The sequence below is a fragment of the Electrona antarctica genome, assembly GCF_951216825.1.
Source record: "Electrona antarctica genome assembly, chromosome: 5".
NCBI classification, from domain to species: domain Eukaryota; kingdom Metazoa; phylum Chordata; class Actinopteri; order Myctophiformes; family Myctophidae; genus Electrona; species Electrona antarctica.
This window is the reverse complement of record NC_136810.1, coordinates 43,915,867-43,933,834: the sequence shown is the minus strand read 5'-3', so window position 1 is coordinate 43,933,834 and position 17,968 is coordinate 43,915,867. Positions and strand designations below refer to the sequence as shown.

Below are 17,968 nucleotides of genomic sequence, written 5' to 3'. Positions count from 1 at the left end.
GGATAAACAATTACCTCAATACGATAATTTTGAATTATAATCCTGACAACTAAACAGTTTTGGACTTACAAGGTGTCCACCCGACAGAGACGATAATATCCAGAACCAGGGAGGTGCTAGTGAAAATTACCTGATCTAAAGCTCGCAACGCTTCACAATGTGACGCTCTGCAGAGCTCGTATAGATCAGCTATTTTCGAAAAAAAACATTTGAAAGTAAAAGCTCTGAGTTCCGGGTTCCAAGAACTGCAGGGTAAGTTAGTATACTAACCCTCCTGAGCAGGGACCCAAATTAGATTCTGAGAACCTTATCTGAAACCCAGCCGTAGTGTATATGGAAACGAATCCTGAACATTTCACGGCCCGCCATGGTTCACTTAGTTATTGTAGCCGAAAAAGAGTCATTTTATACCTGTCTGTGAAAGTTTGCTGCAATGGCACAACTTCCAAATACAAAATAGTCTCTCTCTCGCTCTCTCTCTCTCTCTCCCGGCTATGTAAATATGTATGAATTTGTCTCCCTGCTAAGCTCCGGAACCGTTCCCTGCAACCCTGTCCCAATGTCAGAAGGAAAGAGGACACTTAAATTACATTGTCCAGTTTACAGTCCATCACTCGCCGCCGTCTGTAATCCAAAGCCCTCATCCAAAGTGCCCGCTGCCCAAGGACACATCCCTCATATGGTGTCGTCCGGTAAGTCTATTAGCGTGGCTCTCACCTTCACACCGGACGATGCACACGCTTCCAAAAGAGAGGGGGAAGGGGAACTGTCATCCTTGTCCGGGCCCAGCAGCGCCTCGGCCTGTTCACCACCAACCATCAATTTCCGGTAGAACAGGTGGCTGTAAAGAGACGCGGAGATGACAGAACAAGCCACGGCGACGGCGACGCAAAGCGCCGCCCAGGCGGCTACGACCAGCGCGTCCTGCGTCTTCGCGTTCTCGCCGGGCGGCGGCGGCGGCAGTACCCTCGTGGTGACGTTGACGCAGTCCCTGTTGCGTCGCCACGGAGCCCCTGCAGCCTCCACGCACACCCGGTACGGCGTGGCGGGCTCCAGGTGCATCAGGTGATATTCCTTCACGTCGGACGGAACCCTGGCCGTGAACGCCGCGGAGGGCGGCCGTAGCTCGGTCGTCACCGCGTGCCATTTTAGCCGCGACACCAAACCGCCCGGACTCTCCCAAGACACCATGACGGAATGAGTTTGGACGGATTGAACGTGAACGCGTAAAGACCGATTGGAGGTGTCGGGGAAGTAGCCGTCCACCGTCACTGACACGGTCTTGAGGTCGGCTCCGACGAGGTTGTGCGCCACGCAGGTGTACAGGCCGGCCTCGCTCTCGCTGGCGTCGGAGATGTCAAACGTGCCCTCCGGGTGCATGTAGTACTTGTCGGACAGGGTGTCGGGAAGGACGCGGTCGCCCGACGGGGTGACCCAGTAGATCTCCGGCTCGGGCTCTCCGAAGGCGCGGCAGTGCAGCGTCACCGATCCCCCTCTGTCGGCCGAGAACCGATCGGGAAGGCTTCCGGGAGAGATCAGGGGAACGCAGATCTCCGTCATCTCCCGGAAGTGCACCTGGTGGTACAGAGGGGTGCACCACTTAATCATGCATAATAATAATGCGTCACAACCCCGACAGTGTAAGCTTGTAGATCTGCTATTTTTGACACCCCAAAAAAAAGTATAAAATAGCTATATAACTATAATAGTTAAAAAGGTTTTTATACTGAACTGAACTTTGGAAAACACACTTCTCAATTATTCAATCAACCGAAAAAAGTAACGGATAAGAATAATCATTTAGGACATAAATTATACTTTCAAGAACTACCAAAATTCTAGAAATCGACCGGCGTATGCACACTTATACATATAAGCTTGTAATACCTGGCGGACATGCTGTCCCTGGTACTCTGGCGGCTCGGCGCAGTAGAGCGCGTGCGGCTCCATGAAGCGCAGCGCGGTGCGGTTCATGTTGATCCAGCGCACCACGCAGTCGCAGTGGATGGGGTTGCTGTGCAGGCTCACCTCGCGCAGGTTGGGCAGAGAGTCCACCGTGCTGTGGTGGAGCGCGCTCAGAGCGTTGCTGTTCAGCATCAGGGTCTCCAGCCTGGAGGAGTGGAACGATATGACATATAGTCACAGGGAATATTATCAGGAAAATGTCCAATCTAAGAATAAATTCCTTACCAATACATTTCTTCACCAATGTGTTTGTAGGTGTAACGCCTGGGATTCGAACATAGACCAAAGGGATATCCTTATGTACCGGGGGAGATATTAGACTTTTTCAGTCATCAGGCTGAGGCTGTGAGCCACAACGCTACATAAGGGTGTCTAGTAGTAACACAGTAATCTCACAAAGACTGAGATTCAGTTTCCCTACAATCTGTGACAGCTGCTGAAAGCAGCTGAACATTTAATTCTGCTTTAAGTAGCATGTGAGTTTTTTTTTTTCTTCTTTTCATGATCCATTTATTTTGCACCAAAAACACTCCTTGGGCTAAAAGCGTCCATAGCCCCTTTACCAGGTCATTTGAGGGTAATGGCAGTGGCGTACACACTGATTTTTTTTAAAAACATCCGGTTCACGTCTCGGGTCTCGTGGGCCTTCAAAATAAGGGTATTGACAAAAAAAACAAAAAAAAAACACTGGCAGTGGTGGAATAATTCATGAATTAAAGGGATAGTTCACAATTTTTGAACTTTGTATGAAATATTTGCCATTACTATAGTGGATGCAACTTTATTAATTGATTGCCCGAGTGCCGTGGTGGGAGCTCTGGTTTTGGTGAAATATTAAGTGGTTCATTTTTTACCCCTCTATCACAAGGACCTATGTTTTTTGTGTCCATATCACTACGCCCAAAAAATAGTTCCATGTGATAGAGGGGTCAAAGTTGAACAAAAGTTGTTAATAATAATATAATATTACTTTTACTGCGTGGCCCCTGTGCCCACCACAAAATGACCGGAACTATACTTAATATTGACCAAAACCAAAGCAGAACTGGAAAAAATCTGAACTATCCCTTTAATACCTGGCAGTTAATAGCTCTGCCCTGCATGCGTCCCTACCAACCTGGGCAACTTGTGGAAGGCCTTGGGGTGGATGTAGGACAGCTTGGGGTTGTTGGTAGCCTCGATCTTGGTCAGTTCTGGCAGATTGTTCAGGGCAAAGCCGTCGATGGACACCAGCTCTGGCATGCTGTTGATGCCCAGCTCCTTTAGGCAAGGCAAGGAAAGTCGATTTGTGTAGTAGCACATTTTCAACAAGGCAATTCAATGTGCAATTCAAAGTATCAAGTAAATTACTTGTAACTAAAGTTTTCCAATAATTGTAGTGGACTAAACCAGTGGTTACCAAAGTGGTTCCCAGAGCTAAATGATAGTTAGGAACCAAATGGGTCTGTCAATGGTAAATGGTGCATTTATATGGCGCCTTTATCCAAGGCGCTTTACATAGATTGCAATGTGGGGTTCAGTGTCTTGCTCAAGGACACTTCGACACTAACTCTGGGGGAGCCCGGGTTCGAACTAGCAACCTTGCGGTTACCATCCGGCCACTCTAACCCTGAGCCACCGCCGCCCTGTAACTCAGAGTGTACAAATGGAACCAAATGGACCCTAACAGGTCCATTTGATATACATTGGGGTCTCAGAGATATAGAAATGCCAGTAAATGGGAGTCCGTTGCCTGTTGCATATCAAACTGGGGGGGTCCTTGAAATGAAAATAGTTGAAAATGACTGCTAGAGCTGTAAAGATCTTCTCTTATGGGGGGCCCTTCATGGCATATCTTTTCTAATGGGGGTCTGCGGGCTAATTCGTGTCATTCTGGGGGTCCTTGACATGAAAAAATGTGGTAACCACTGGACTAAACAGTTCAATATTTGCCTTTGAGATGTAGTGGAGAAAATTAGGGCCATACAGGAGTAAAGTATAAAAGTACCTTCAGATGGAGCATGTCCATAAAGTCGCCCCTCTGAATCCTCTGGACGGGGTTCTTATTCAGATCCAGGAACTTCAGGTTGCGGGCTGTCTGCAGGGCGGCCCGGGGCACCCCGTCCAACAGGTTGTCAAAGAACGAGATGCTCTCCAGGTTCTCCAGACCCACCAGCGCCTTGTCTGGGATCTCCGTCAGGTTCATCCTGGCCAGCACAAGACTGCGGAGGTTGACCAGAAACCTGAAGTTCATGTCCGCCAGCCGGACCACAGGGTTCTCCCCGATCATCAGGATCTCCAGGTTGGGGAGGGGCGCGAACCACCGGCCGTCGATGCTGCTCAGCCGGTTGGAGTTCAGGTGGAGTCGCTGGAGCCTGGCCAGCCCGCGGAAGGCTCCGGGGCTGATGGAGGAGATGAGGTTGTGGTTGACGTAGAACTCCTGGAGGTTGGGCAGAGCCGGCAGGCAGTCCTCGGGCAGTACCCGAAGCCAGTTCTCCTCCATGTGCAGCGACAGCAGCCGCGGAAGAGGCCCCAGGTGGACGCCACGCAGCGACGAAATGTTATTCTGGGACAGGTCGATTTCGGTGATGTTGGCCAAGTAATCCAAAGCCTTCTGGACGTGAACGATGTTGTTGGTCTGCAGCAGGAGCACCTGTGTGTCTGAGGGGAGTCTGGGCGGGACGGCGAGGAGTCCCAGGTCGTTGCAGTCCACGGTGGCGGCTTCCGCGTACGCCGAGCTGGGCGAGAACCAGGGCCGAGTCTCGCATCGGCATGACGCCGGGCAACGGGCCCCCCTCGCCCCCTCGCCCCCCTCCTCCTCGGAGGCCAGAACAAAGGTGCTCAGCGCCAGCTCCGCTAACAAACACGCCACAAGCGCTGCCGTCGTCTCCTTCATCTTGGGGGTGTTCCTCGTATTCCCTTAGCTATAGTAATTGGTCCTTGCGGAGTCGGTTGTCACACGGCGCCGTTAAAACTTCACAAATAACAGCTCATTTGTTACTGTGCAGCATCGGAGACGGAGCGTGTATTTTCTGCTGACGGACGGCCCCTGCCGGTCCCCCCTGGATGCGCTGGCCCCCTCTCCCTCTCCCTCTCTCTCTGCTTGTGCCCGGGTTCTTGGCAGAGCGTTTAGCGTGTGCGTGCCAGGTTGGGCGTGGTGCTGGTGAAGGTCAGTGGTATCCTTCAGGGAGCGGCTCCGTGGAGCGGCGGAGCAGGAACGCGGGAGGAACGGGGACGCTGCTGCTGCTGCGGCTTGGGCTGACGGGGACGGATCGCTCTGTCTGCCATCGCCGTTGTTAGATTATCCTCTACTGCTGCTTGGCTCTGGTGTCAGTTTCCACCTGGAGAAGAAAGAGAGAGAGAGAGAGAGAGAGAGAGAGAAAGCTTTATATAGCAGTGTTTCTCAAACATTTTCACGTAAAAGACTCCCAAATTGATCAAATATTTTAAGCCAGAGACCCCTAGCATATCGAGATTTGTGATGTTAAAAACATTCTAAATATTTTTTTTGTATTATTTGTAAAAAGGTTTAAGGAACGGAAGTGGTTAAAAGCTATAATATGAAACAGATGTGTCCTCAGGTCTAAATGGGTTAAACCGACCGTGACACTATTAACACATTTGGCTGGTGGCCCCCGGCCTGGGACCCCCTCCTCAAGGACCCCACTTTGAGGACCACTACTGTCTGCAATATAATATGACATTATTGACTGATAGAGTTGTGTTGGGGATTTTGAGAGCCGTTCAGGCTCAGGATTTTAATGCGTTTTTCCTTCACCTTTGAAATGGATTGACCTCTCTTTTTAAAGGTATACTGTGTATTAGTTGGAAGGCCTTTTGCTAAGAATGGGACCTTTGAGCAGTGGTGGAAAGTAACTAAGTACATTTACTTGTAAGTACTGTAATTAAGTACAATTCCTGAGGTATTTGTACTTTACTTGAGTATTTCAAATATCCGAGAGAGAGAGAGAGAGAGAGAGAGAGAGAGAGAGAGAGAGAGAGAGAGAGAGAGAGAGAGAGAGAGAGAGAGAGAGAGAGAGAGAGAGAGAGAGAGAGAGAGAGAGAGAGAGAGAGAGAGAGAGAGAGAGAGAGAGAGAGAGAGAGAGAGAGAGAGAGAGAGAGAGAGAGAGAGAGAGAGAGAGAGAGAGAGAGAGAGAGAGAGAGAGAGAGAGAGAGAGAGAGAGAGAGAGAGACTTCCTCGCACAGCCCTCCACATTCTGCCCCCGGCAGTAAAAAAGGAAAGTGGTGGGACTGCAGTAAAAGCTTTTCAAGGCAGGTTTATTTGTACAGCCCAGTTTCAACACCACCACCACGGCCATTCAGAGTGCTTTACATAAAACACCACGGCATTAAGGTATTAAGAGGGACATTTGAATACTATTCAAAATAAGAGGTTAATCCATTTAGTCTGTGTCACCTTATAGCTTTTTTTATAGCTTATAACCACTTTAACCGTTATTTCGAGCTTGTAGATCTGCTATTTTTGAAAAATCATGAACATGTTTTAACTCAAATCTTTGCTTCTGGTGGGTCCCTGAAACGACACATTTTCAGATGGGGGGTCGGAGGACAATAATAACATCATTTTTGGGGTCCTTGCATGAAATAGTTTGAGCACCACTGATATAGAAACATAGGTTTTTCAGAAAACTGTCACGATTTTGAAGACATTTTGTAGAATCTGGTCAAAATGGATTACGGCAGTGGTTCCCACTCTCAAGGGGTCCTTGAGAGTGTTCCAGGGGGTCCCCAGCTAAATGATAATTAGGTAATTAGGAACATAATTAGGAACCAAATGGACCCTCATGGGTCTGTAAAATTAACATTGATTTCACAATATAAATCGGGGTCTCAGAGATAGAAATGCCATTAAATGGGGGGCCGAGGGCTGCCAGGTGTTTTGTCGTTATTCTGTGGGTTGGCTACTGTTTGTGGCCAATACAGTATAGTTTTAGACCGTGACCGTCGAGGCGGAGGCACGCCGTCTCAAGCAAACTTGAGCCACGAGAGGCACCAGTCGTGGCACAATGTAGATGTTTTTGGAACATTTCCCCCGGACATATAGGGAAGTCAGAGTTAAGGTGTTAGTGTTGTGTTCCTAGCCCCAGGTAATCTCAGCACTTGATTATTTATGAGGAATTGAATCAGAGTTGTTTTCTTCAGGTGACAGGTGTGTGTGCTGGGGTTGTTTTCTCAGTGTCGACGGCACACATTGACGTGTTAGGCCTAGATCTTTGTTTTTCTCCATTGAGTGCAGATGCCACACAGCTTGTGTAGAGGCGGATGAAGCCGTCAGCGTGACTAGAGAAACACACTGCTGATGAAGACCAGATACAGGGTGTCACCTCCTGCATGTATTATTAACTCGTTCAACGTTCATGGCTGGCAGTCGATGTGCACAGACAGACAGACAGACAGACAGACAGACAGACAGACAGACAGACAGACAGACAGACAGACAGACAGACAGGCCAAGTTAAAAGGTTAAGTCACCCAGTTGCAGATCGTAGCTGCCGGGACTCGGGACAGAAACCTCTTGGCTCCATATTTTAACCGTTTGTGTTTTCTTTTTGTTTTTTTCCCCGTAAATTAACGCCATACTTTATCACACTACAGCATCACAGAAAAGCATCAAAAGTAGCAGAACTACAGATATTGATGAAGATCTGATACGTTTTTGACAGACGATGTAAAAATACAATATAACAATACTCAAATAAAACAAGTACACAGTGTACTCGCAGAGACAGAGAACAACTGATGATCAGAGTGCTCTTTCTCGCTCTCTCTCTCTCTCTCTGTGTCCTCTCTCTCTGTCCTCTCTCTCTCTCTCTCTCTCTCTCTCTGTCCTCTCTCGCTCTCTCTCTCTCTCTCTCTGTCCTCTCTCTCTCTCTCGCTCTCTCTCTCTATCTCTCTCTCTCTCTGTGTCCTGTCTCTCTGTCCTCTCTCTTTCTCTCTCTGCCATCTGTGTCAAAGCTCATAAAAGCTGCTCTGTGACAAACGATACCAAATTTATCTAGATTTTGTGTTTGTTTGTTTGTTTGTTTGTTTTATTGTTTGAATTGGTTAATTGTCTTTATTTAAGTGTGTTGACATTGCATCTATACTACTATCAACTTAATGTCTGCTCTGTGCAGTCCTTCTCGTGCTGCGCATCTCATTTTGCTTAACACAGTACAACACAGAGAGTTAAGTACACATTTGTTTTTCTAATGGCCCCATAAGAGTGCTTCCTGTTTTTCTCTAATGGACGGACCCACGTAAAGGTAATTTCTTTCATCTAAACTTCTACACTTTGCCAAGTTGAATTAACATTTAGGTTTACATAATGATGTATACAGGAGCCACACTGTGTTGATTTCCTATAGAAATAGAGGCTGTAGACTTAAAGAGCGTATTTAGGTTCAAGAAAGAAAAAGAGAACAACAAGAATGCCATTATGGTGGCATCATTTGGATTTAAACTCGATGCAGCAGCAGAGACTGCATGCTAGGCACCTAGGCTGGATTTACCGGCCTAGGTGCCTGGACTAGGCTGGATTTACCGGCCTAGGTGCCTGGACTAGGCTGGATTTACCGGCCTAGGTGCCTGGACTAGGCTGGATTTACCGGCCTAGGTGCCTGGACTAGGCTGGATTTACCGGCCTAGGTGCCTGGACTAGGCTGGATTTACCGTCCTAGGTGCCTGGACTAGGCTGGATTTACCGGCCTAGGTGCCTGGACTAGGCTGGATTTACCGTCCTAGGTGCCTGGACTAGGCTGGATTTACCGGCCTAGGTGCCTGGACTAGGCTGGATTTACCGTCCTAGGTGCCTGGACTAGGCTGGATTTACCGGCCTAGGTGCCTGGACTAGGCTGGATTTACCGTCCTAGGTGCCTGGACTAGGCTGGATTTACCGGCCTAGGTGCCTGGACTAGGCTGGATTTACCGTCCTAGGTGCCTGGACTAGGCTGGATTTACCGGCCTAGGTGCCTGGACTAGGCTGGATTTACCGTCCTAGGTGCCTGGACTAGGCTGGATTTACCGGCCTAGGTGCCTGGACTAGGCTGGATTTACCGGCCTAGGTGCCTGGACTAGGCTGGGTTTACCGGCCTAGGTGCCTGGACTAGGCTGGGTTTACCGGCCTAGGTGCCTGGACTAGGCTGGATTTACCGGCCTAGGTGCCTGGACTAGGCTGGATTTACCGGCCTAGGTGCCTGGACTAGGCTGGGTTTACCGGCCTAGGTGCCTGGACTAGGCTGGGTTTACCGGCCTAGGTGCCTGGACTAGGCTGGATTTACCGGCCTAGGTGCCTGGACTAGGCTGGATTTACCGGCCTAGGTGCCTGGACTAGGCTGGATTTACCGGCCTAGGTGCCTGGACTAGGCTGGATTTACCGGCCTAGGTGCCTGGACCGCTCAAGCTATGAGGTTTCTGCCCGACAGCGATGTTGTCCGTTATAATTCTGGACTGTCTTAATGGGATAGGATCGTTCAGTTTGAGTGCTTTCTGCTAATGAAATCAGACCACGCACACATGCACGCACTCACGCACACATGCACACACAGAGGAAGAGAAAAAGTCCTTGTTCTGTATAAGCTGTCTGTTTGGAAGTGTGTGACCTGAGAGGCCAGGAGTCAGACACTCAGGAAATGTTTGGTTAGCTAAAGCAGTTGAGAGTCTCGACCTGGAGGAGCCTCGACGGGAGGAGCTAGGGATTTGGGCTGAGGCCTGCAGTGCAAACCGTGCAGAGTGCAGACACTGCATGCCGGACACTATTCCATGGTAGAAAATAAGTGCTGTTCTTGAGTAAAATTTGAGGTACTTTTACTTTATAAGGACAACTTGTTTTAGTTTTTTTAACCAACGTTCATGTTTTAGGTTATTTGAGAAAGTAAAAGATGATCATTTGCTGCTTTGTTTAGTTTTAGTGGTTTTATAGCTAGGGGGGTGGGGCATTCGAACATGGGCTAAATACGTCCTTTTTTTTGTACAAAATTTTACGGCGATTTCTTTATTATTATTTACTACTAGAGAGGTGCCCGTGGGGCCTCTACGGCGGTGCCTGTTGGGCACTGGCCTATTTGGAATGATGCAAGTTGGAAATGCATGCCCCACCGGGCCAACCCAGATATTATGTCTGTGTCCCTTTTATGCCCGACATCAGAATGATGTCTCTTGTTGTTCAAATTGCTAAAACGAAAGAAAGCAGCAAATGAAGAAAAAAATAACAACACTCATCTTTTACTTTCTCTAATAACAACCTAAAACATGAACCTACAGTAGGTTGAAAAACAAAAACAAAGTTGTCCTTTAAGTATTTACTTTTCTTGATTCTTAATCTTAATAATTGGAACGCACTACAGCTCAGAGGCAAATGTACTTTTTACTCCCCTACAATCATTTGAAAACTTGTTACCATGCGGATTTAGATTATTTAAAAACAGAGTTTGTACATTTTGCTACTTTTAAGTAAAACAAGAAAATACTACTGGAGTACTTCTTCCACAACTGCTTACCACACACTACTTAAAAGCTACATCTCCCACACTGCGAATGCAGCACTTTGAAAAAAGTCTCCAACAGCGAATTCTATTTTTTTGGTCATTGTTCTTTTCTAAACACATTTAGTAAGGCATTACTGCCAACATGCTCTGCTGCAGAAGGCCAGAAGCTGTCTGTCTAGCTAAAATAAGCGGTGTTTAAACTGCAAAAAAGGCTGCAGTCTGGCATAGTGCTGAATATTGACATCCTCTAAATGGATTAAAAGGGGCCAAAACGTGAAATATTTATGCCTTATTTCTTCTCTCTGGTGGTCAGAGTCAAAGGGCCAAAGCTCTTACGTTGCTACCATCCTAATATGGCAGACAGCTCATAAAGTGGTCCCAGACCACCATATTTTATTCATCGGAGTGAGGTGCAGGCTGGGGCCCCACCGGTACCGTACAAAGAGAAACCGTTCTACTGTCTCTGGTACAGTACAGAAAACATAGCAACAAAGAGAAACCATTCTACTGTCACTGGTAGTACGAGAAACATAGCAACAAAGAGAAACCATTCTACTGTCACTGGTACAGTACAGCAAACATAGCAACAAAGATAAACCATTCTACTGTCACTGGTAGTACAAGAAACAGCAACAAAGAGAAACCATTCTACTGTCACTGGTAGTACAAGAAACATAGCAACAAAGAGAAATCATTTGACTGTCACTGGTAGTACAAGAATCAGCAACAAAGAGAAACCATTTGACTGTCACTGGTAGTACAAGAAACAGCAACAAAGAGAAAAACCATTCGACTGTCACTGGTAGTACAATAAACACAGCTACACAGAGAAACCATTCGACTGTCACTGGTACAGTACAACAACACAGTACACAGCAACAAAGAGAAACCATGCGACTGTCACTGGTGCAGTACAACCAGAGCAGTGGAAGAAGAGAGTCGCGACACACTTTGATCTCGCCGCAAAGCGGGGTGCTATGGGCTATAGTTCCAAACATTGGAACTATCCCATTGAGACAAAGCGGGGTGCTATGGGCTAATAGTTCCAAACATTGGAACTATCCCATTGAGACAAAGCGGGGTGCTATGAGCTAATAGTTCCAAACATTGGAACTATCCCATTGAGATAGAATGAGCACTTCCACATTCCATTGTATCGTTACAATGGGAGTCAACGCTAGTGTCGTCACTCTCATACTAGATCTCGCTGAGTACAACAACACAGCAAGACAACCCATGTGAGTACTTTTTCCACCACTGCAGTTAGTATACCACCTCTTGCGCAGCTGGGCCCAAATTAGGTTCTGAGAAGAGCCTTATCTGAAACGGAGCCAGGACCCATGATGAAACACATTAACACAGCACTGCACGCTTCACTTAGTGCCTGTATGGAAGGGAGCCATAAGTGTGCTTTTTATGCTGGTGCCTATCTACGCCACAGGTAGGTTGTTAACATTCAGTATCTGGGGGATTGACCCTGCGTCTTACAGTATGTGCACTTTATTAACCCATTCTGGGCGGGAACCCCTTTTGGTGTTTTAAACATTATGTTATAATTTAGCTATTGAAAAATAGCAGATCTACAAGCTCATAGCGCGCCACCGAGTGGCGCGCTATGAACTTGTAGGTCTGCTATTTTTGAAAAATCGTTAAAATGTGACTTTTTTTTTTTTTTGACGTCAGGCCTGAATGGGTTAATGTATACTGAGTGAAGGAGAAAGAGGACTCTTTAGGGACGGGTAGTGTTCCTCTATGGTTTAAAAAGAAAAAACATTCATGGTGCAGCTTTTTAAAACGGCTGCTGCTCTTGACTATTTGCAGCGAAAGGAGCCCTTTAGCACAACGTAAGCCAAGAACGCGGGACCCTCGTTCTTCTCTCCACGACCCGCCTTTGCCAAGACGAGAGACCTCGTCTTTCTTTAATTTAATTTAATCCAGCAATTAAAAAATAATAAACATATATATATATATTTTTTCTTTTAGCTGACAATAAATGGCTAATAAAAAAACGTACTGTATACAGTATGTATACGTCAACAGCAGACAATGTGTAAAACAACTCTCGGCTCTCAAAAACTCTTGAGAGTGTAAAATGAAATATCCATTTGGTTTCATTTCATGCTCTCAAGAGTACAAAATATTGTTAACATCTACATTACTTTAGTTAATTTACAAGAAGTCTACACAATTAGAGAATGTAGAGGAATTGTTATTTTGATCAACGTGTGCCTGTTGTCTCTCCCATGGTACCACATCAATACAGCATGGAACTGCTTTAAAGGCATAGTATGCATTTTTTTGTTTTTCCACTCATTTCCCCAGCAGGTATCATTCAGCAGCTGTAGTAGTATGGTGGTGGTGTTAATTTAGACCTGAGGACGCGTCTGTGTCACATTAGCTTTGAACCACTTTAACCATTATTTGAAACTTTAGCTGTTGAAAAATAGCAGATCTAAAAGCTCATAGCCGCGCTACGAGCTTGTAGATCTGCTATTTTTTGAAAAGTCATGAAAATGTGGCCCAAATCTTTTAATATAGATTATTTCAGAGCGAACGTTTTTAACTCATATCTTTGCTTCTGGGGGGGGGGTCCCTGGAACAAAATATGTTGAGATGGGAGTCCGCAGCCAAATACATATCCTGGAACACAGGTTCCTGCCTGCGTGCGTGCGTGTGCGTGCAGTGAGGAGCAATCTGCCGACTGGTTGCCGAGAGAGAACTATTGATCCGTCTTTCATGTCTGGATTGGTTCTGTCTTTCTCTACCTACCTCTATTAGGTACCTCTATTGTACCTGCTCCCCTCTGTGTAAGTGGGATTATTTATCTAGTCTCAAAATGACCCTTGTTCTTTTATCCATTTTAATACCCTGCAGGAAGCCTTGAACTCATTCAAGGAGACTTTTTCCATCTTTAGTTTTTGTCGCTTTCCCGAAAAAATAATCCAAAACTGAAGAGAATATTTGATGAATTGAAAGAAAAATTGGACTCCCAAGATTCCCAAAACAACTCATCACTGTGTAACCCGAGTGCTGGAGAGTGTACTTTTGTTCTTGTTAAGTTTGGAGTCCTTATTTTCTTCAATTCATCAAATAGAGATGCAGACACAGATTAGATACACCAACGGACCGACATGTGGAAACAACGGTCGGACATGTGCTGCTCCAATGTGGTTGGAGTCTGCATTCAGGGTTAGGGTTAGGTTAGGGTTAGAGGTAGGTTGATATGGTTGGAGTCTGCATTCAGGGACAAAAAGCAGAACATTCTCCACAAATGCAATATGCTCCACGGGGTGAGTGATAAATATAATAGTAATAAAAATATATAATACGGCCAAATACGTATCATTTTGGGAGATCCTTGAGGTGAAAAAAATGGAGAACCACTGATATAGCAACATACGTTTTTCAGAAACCTGTTTTACCCTGGTTCTGGCATTCGTCTTATAAATCCTCGTATACAGTACTTCTCCCCCCAGCCCGCACCACCCGGGCCCCGGTCACCCCTTAGTCTCTCTCGTATTGATTTACTATTAAATGTGTCTGCAGCTTAAACAGTGCTTTCATGCCAGACAGTGGCCCATGTGACCCCCACACACCCAGCCACCCACTCCCCTGTTCTCCTGTCACAAGCTGCTAGACGACAACTCCCCCCACCCACTACCGTCGCAAGTCGTCACTGACGCGTGATTTGGGAGCCATGCACGGCCAATGCTTGGCAAGCCACACACCCCCTATAATTCTCTATGAAATATCAATTGAAAGGAGCGCTTTATTGCCATGAGAAAACATTCACTTTATATAAGAACGGTGAGTTAGACATGTGAATGTTGCGTAAAAAATAATTACTAGTGTCACAAGACGGCCATATAGCAATATCCAGCTATTTATAAACTCTTACTTATAAAGCAGTTTTTACGGATACACATTATTATTTATACATTCTGGAAACAGACAGCCAATGGAGATGGTTGGGTCACGGTTTACACTCGGGTTAAGCATCTCTGTGTGCTCCCAAAGCACGTGTCACTGGTGTGCTCTTACTGTATGTCTAAATGAGCTATACTACAGTATACTCCCCTTTTACAGCAAATCCATCCAGTAAGACACTCCATTATAAATTAGGCATTTAGCAGTCCATCCAGAGCGATTTACAGTAAGCAAAAGCAACACAAGGTAATACAATCAATGAATAGAAATAGCCATAAGTAGGAACCTACGTATCATCCATCTAACATTAGAATATCTGTACACTATAAACTATAGAATGCCAGATCAATAATAACCTGGCATGTGTCTACATAACATGCTATCTAAATGACATATTTCAGCCTTTGTAAGCCTGCAAGGTCGTTGAGGCTAGGGCAAGTGCTACGGGCTAAGGTGGAGTCTGAAGAGGTGAGTTTTCAGACTACGGCGGAAGATGGGGAGTGAGGCTGCAGTTCTGACTGCATTGGGAAGTTCAATCCATAGTTTGGTAATCGGAAGGGAAAAGTGTCTGGGTGACTATGAATTGATTGCATAGGGCCTATGCAATAAATTAATTCATGACATGACATAACAGACATGTTTTCTTTTTTTATATATATAATATATATAATTTTTATCCCACAATTTTGCAACCCAGTTTTTTCACCCAGTGCCAATTATCTAATGTAATCCTGGGCGCTACACTTGCTCTGCCAACCTGGGGGACATGTTAATCACTTTTTTTATACATATTTATATATTCGCCAGTAATAGCAGATCCACAAGCTCACAACGCGACACAATGTGACGCGTTGCGAGTTTGGAGATCCTCTATGTTCACTGCTTTTCCGCAACACTCTTGTCAAGGAAAGGCATGTTATATGGGAAAAACATAAGGTATATATGTGTGTGTGTGTGTGTGTATGCGAGTGTCTGTCATTAGCATTAGCTGTATGGCTACATTAATTAGCAGGGGGCCCCGCTGCGCGGTGTGGGCGGTTCACATGCATAATGAAATGTGGAGAGGCACTTCTTGCCTTACATCTGCTCAACCATGCCTGCAAAACAAGCAGGCGGCCAGCAATTAATTAGCGATGGATGCTAAGCTGCCAGTTAGATCCCCTGGAGAACACATCCGTCCTGACCAGTGTTGTCAGAGTCTGTAGAACACATCTGTCCTGACCAGTGTTGTCAGAGTCTGGAGAACACATCCGTCCTGACCAGTGTTGTCAGAGTCTGGAGAACACATCCGTCCTGACCAGTGTTGTCAGAGTCTGGAGAACACATCCGTCCTGACCAGTGTTGTCAGAGTCTGGAGAACACATCCGTCCTGACCAGTGTTGTCAGAGTCTGGAGAACACATCCGTCCTACTCCTGACCAGTGTTGTCAGAGTCTGGAGAACACATCCGTCCTGACCAGTGTTGTCAGAGTCTGGAGAACACATCCGTCCTGACCAGTGTTGTCAGAGTCTGGAGAACACATCCGTCCTGACCAGTTAGATCCCCTGGAGAACACATCCGTCCTGACCAGTTAGATCCCCTGGAGAACACATCCGTCCTGACCAGTGTTGTCAGAGTCTGGAGAACACATCCGTCCTGACCAGTGTTGTCAGAGTCTGGAGAACACCTCCGTCCTGACCAGTGTTGTCAGAGTCTGGAGAACACATCCGTCCTGACCAGTGTTGTCAGAGTCTGGAGAACACATCCGTCCTGACCAGTGTTGTCAGAGTCTGGAGAACACATCCGTCCTGACCAGTGTTGTCAGAGTCTGGAGAACACATCCGTCCTGACCAGTGTTGTCAGAGTCTGGAGAACACATCCGTCCTACTCCTGACCAGTGTTGTCAGAGTCTGGAGAACACATCCGTCCTGACCAGTGTTGTCAGAGTCTGGAGAACACATCCGTCCTGACCAGTGTTGTCAGAGTCTGGAGAACACATCCGTCCTGACCAGTGTTGTCAGAGTCTGGAGAACACATCCGTCCTGACCAGTGTTGTCAGAGTCTGGAGAACACATCCGTCCTGACCAGTGTTGTCAGAGTCTGGAGAACACATCCGTCCTGACCAGTGTTGTCAGAGTCTGGAGAACACATCCGTCCTGACCAGTGTTGTCAGAGTCTGGAGAACACATCCGTCCTGACCAGTGTTGTCAGAGTCTGGAGAACACATCCGTCCTGACCAGTGTTGTCAGAGTCTGGAGAACACATCCGTCCTGACCAGTGTTGTCAGAGTCTGGAGAACACATCCATCCTGACCAGTGTTGTCAGAGAACACATCCGTCCTGACCAGTGTTGTCAGAGTCTGGAGAACACATCCGTCCTGACCAGTGTTGTCAGAGTCTGGAGAACACATCCATCCTGACCAGTGTTGTCAGAGAACACATCCGTCCTGACCAGTGTTGTCAGAGTCTGGCGAACACATCCGTCCTGACCAGTGTTGTCAGAGTCTGGAGAACACATCCATCCTGACCAGTGTTGTCAGAGAACACATCCGTCCTGACCAGTGTTGTCAGAGTCTGGAGAACACATCCGTCCTGACCAGTGTTGTCAGAGTCTGGAGAACACATCCATCCTGACCAGTGTTGTCAGAGAACACATCCGTCCTGACCAGTGTTGTCAGAGTCTGGCGAACACATCCGTCCTGACCAGTGTTGTCAGAGTTTGCAGCAGAAATACTGTATAAGCAAACCCTGGTCTATGAATACAAGCCCAAAAGAAGCGGCTTCGGCTATTTGAGAATAGCCGATCTAACAACGCCTTTCGTATAGACGACTTCTGTGATGCGACACAAGCTTGTGGATCTGCTATTTCCCACCCAGAAAAAGAAAGACAAATCTAATAATTTTGGAATATTTTTTAACACAAATCTTGTATTGTGGGTCCTTAGCACAAAATGTTTTCAGATGGGGGGGTGTCTGTGGACCAATGCATATTAATCCGGGGGTCCTTGGCGTGAAAATGTTCAAGAACCATGCTGGTTTAATTAGGAAACAAGCTCAAATAAGCAGCCCCCCAAAAAAATATTTTTTAATATTTGCAAGCGGAAACAAGCACAAAGTCGCTTAGGCTATAATAAGCAGACATGGCAACACGTACTGGCCCTGACAGCCTGACACGCACGCACACGCACGCACACACGTAAACAACATGGCACACTCCTGTTGATTTGTCACACTGTAGGAGAGGGAGCCTCAATCAACAGTGTGTCCAGGTTGGAGTGCATGCAGCTCAACACATTGCATTATGGTATCACTGAAGACCGATGCTTTCATAAATAGCTTATGCAATCCATTAAGTGTGTTAGGCCTCATAATTCCTCCATTCCCTCGTCAGGTTATGAGGACATTGGCATTATTTCTGAGAACGTAATGGAAGCGAATTACGTAATGGACAGCGGTCCATTTGGAAACGCTGCTGGGTCACGGAACCCACCGTTGAGAACAGTTATTTCTGCACGCCCATGTCCCTCGTGTTAGATTTGTTGTGTTCCGGTCGCGGCTACGTTTGTGCTCTCTCCCGACGCGTACCTTGAGGATTGAGGATTGAACAGTCTCGTCGTTGTATAACAAAACGGA

The 17,968-nt window shown here is 46.6% G+C and overlaps 2 protein-coding genes across 3 annotated transcripts in view; one reads left to right on the top strand and one right to left on the bottom strand.

Annotated features, from left to right (window-relative positions):
• The window catches only part of immp2l (inner mitochondrial membrane peptidase subunit 2), a 203,690-nt gene that overhangs the window by 153,677 nt on the left and 32,045 nt on the right, over positions 1-17,968 (top strand). The window lies entirely within an intron of this gene.
• On the bottom strand, positions 676-4,840 carry LOC306923208 (leucine-rich repeat neuronal protein 3-like; the record flags this gene model as incomplete). The annotated part of the gene is made up of 4 exons (XM_079501234.1): positions 676-1,575; positions 1,888-2,110; positions 3,083-3,225; positions 3,953-4,840. 4 exons carry the CDS (start codon positions 4,838-4,840, stop codon positions 676-678), a joined length of 2,154 nt encoding a protein of 717 aa, XP_079357360.1.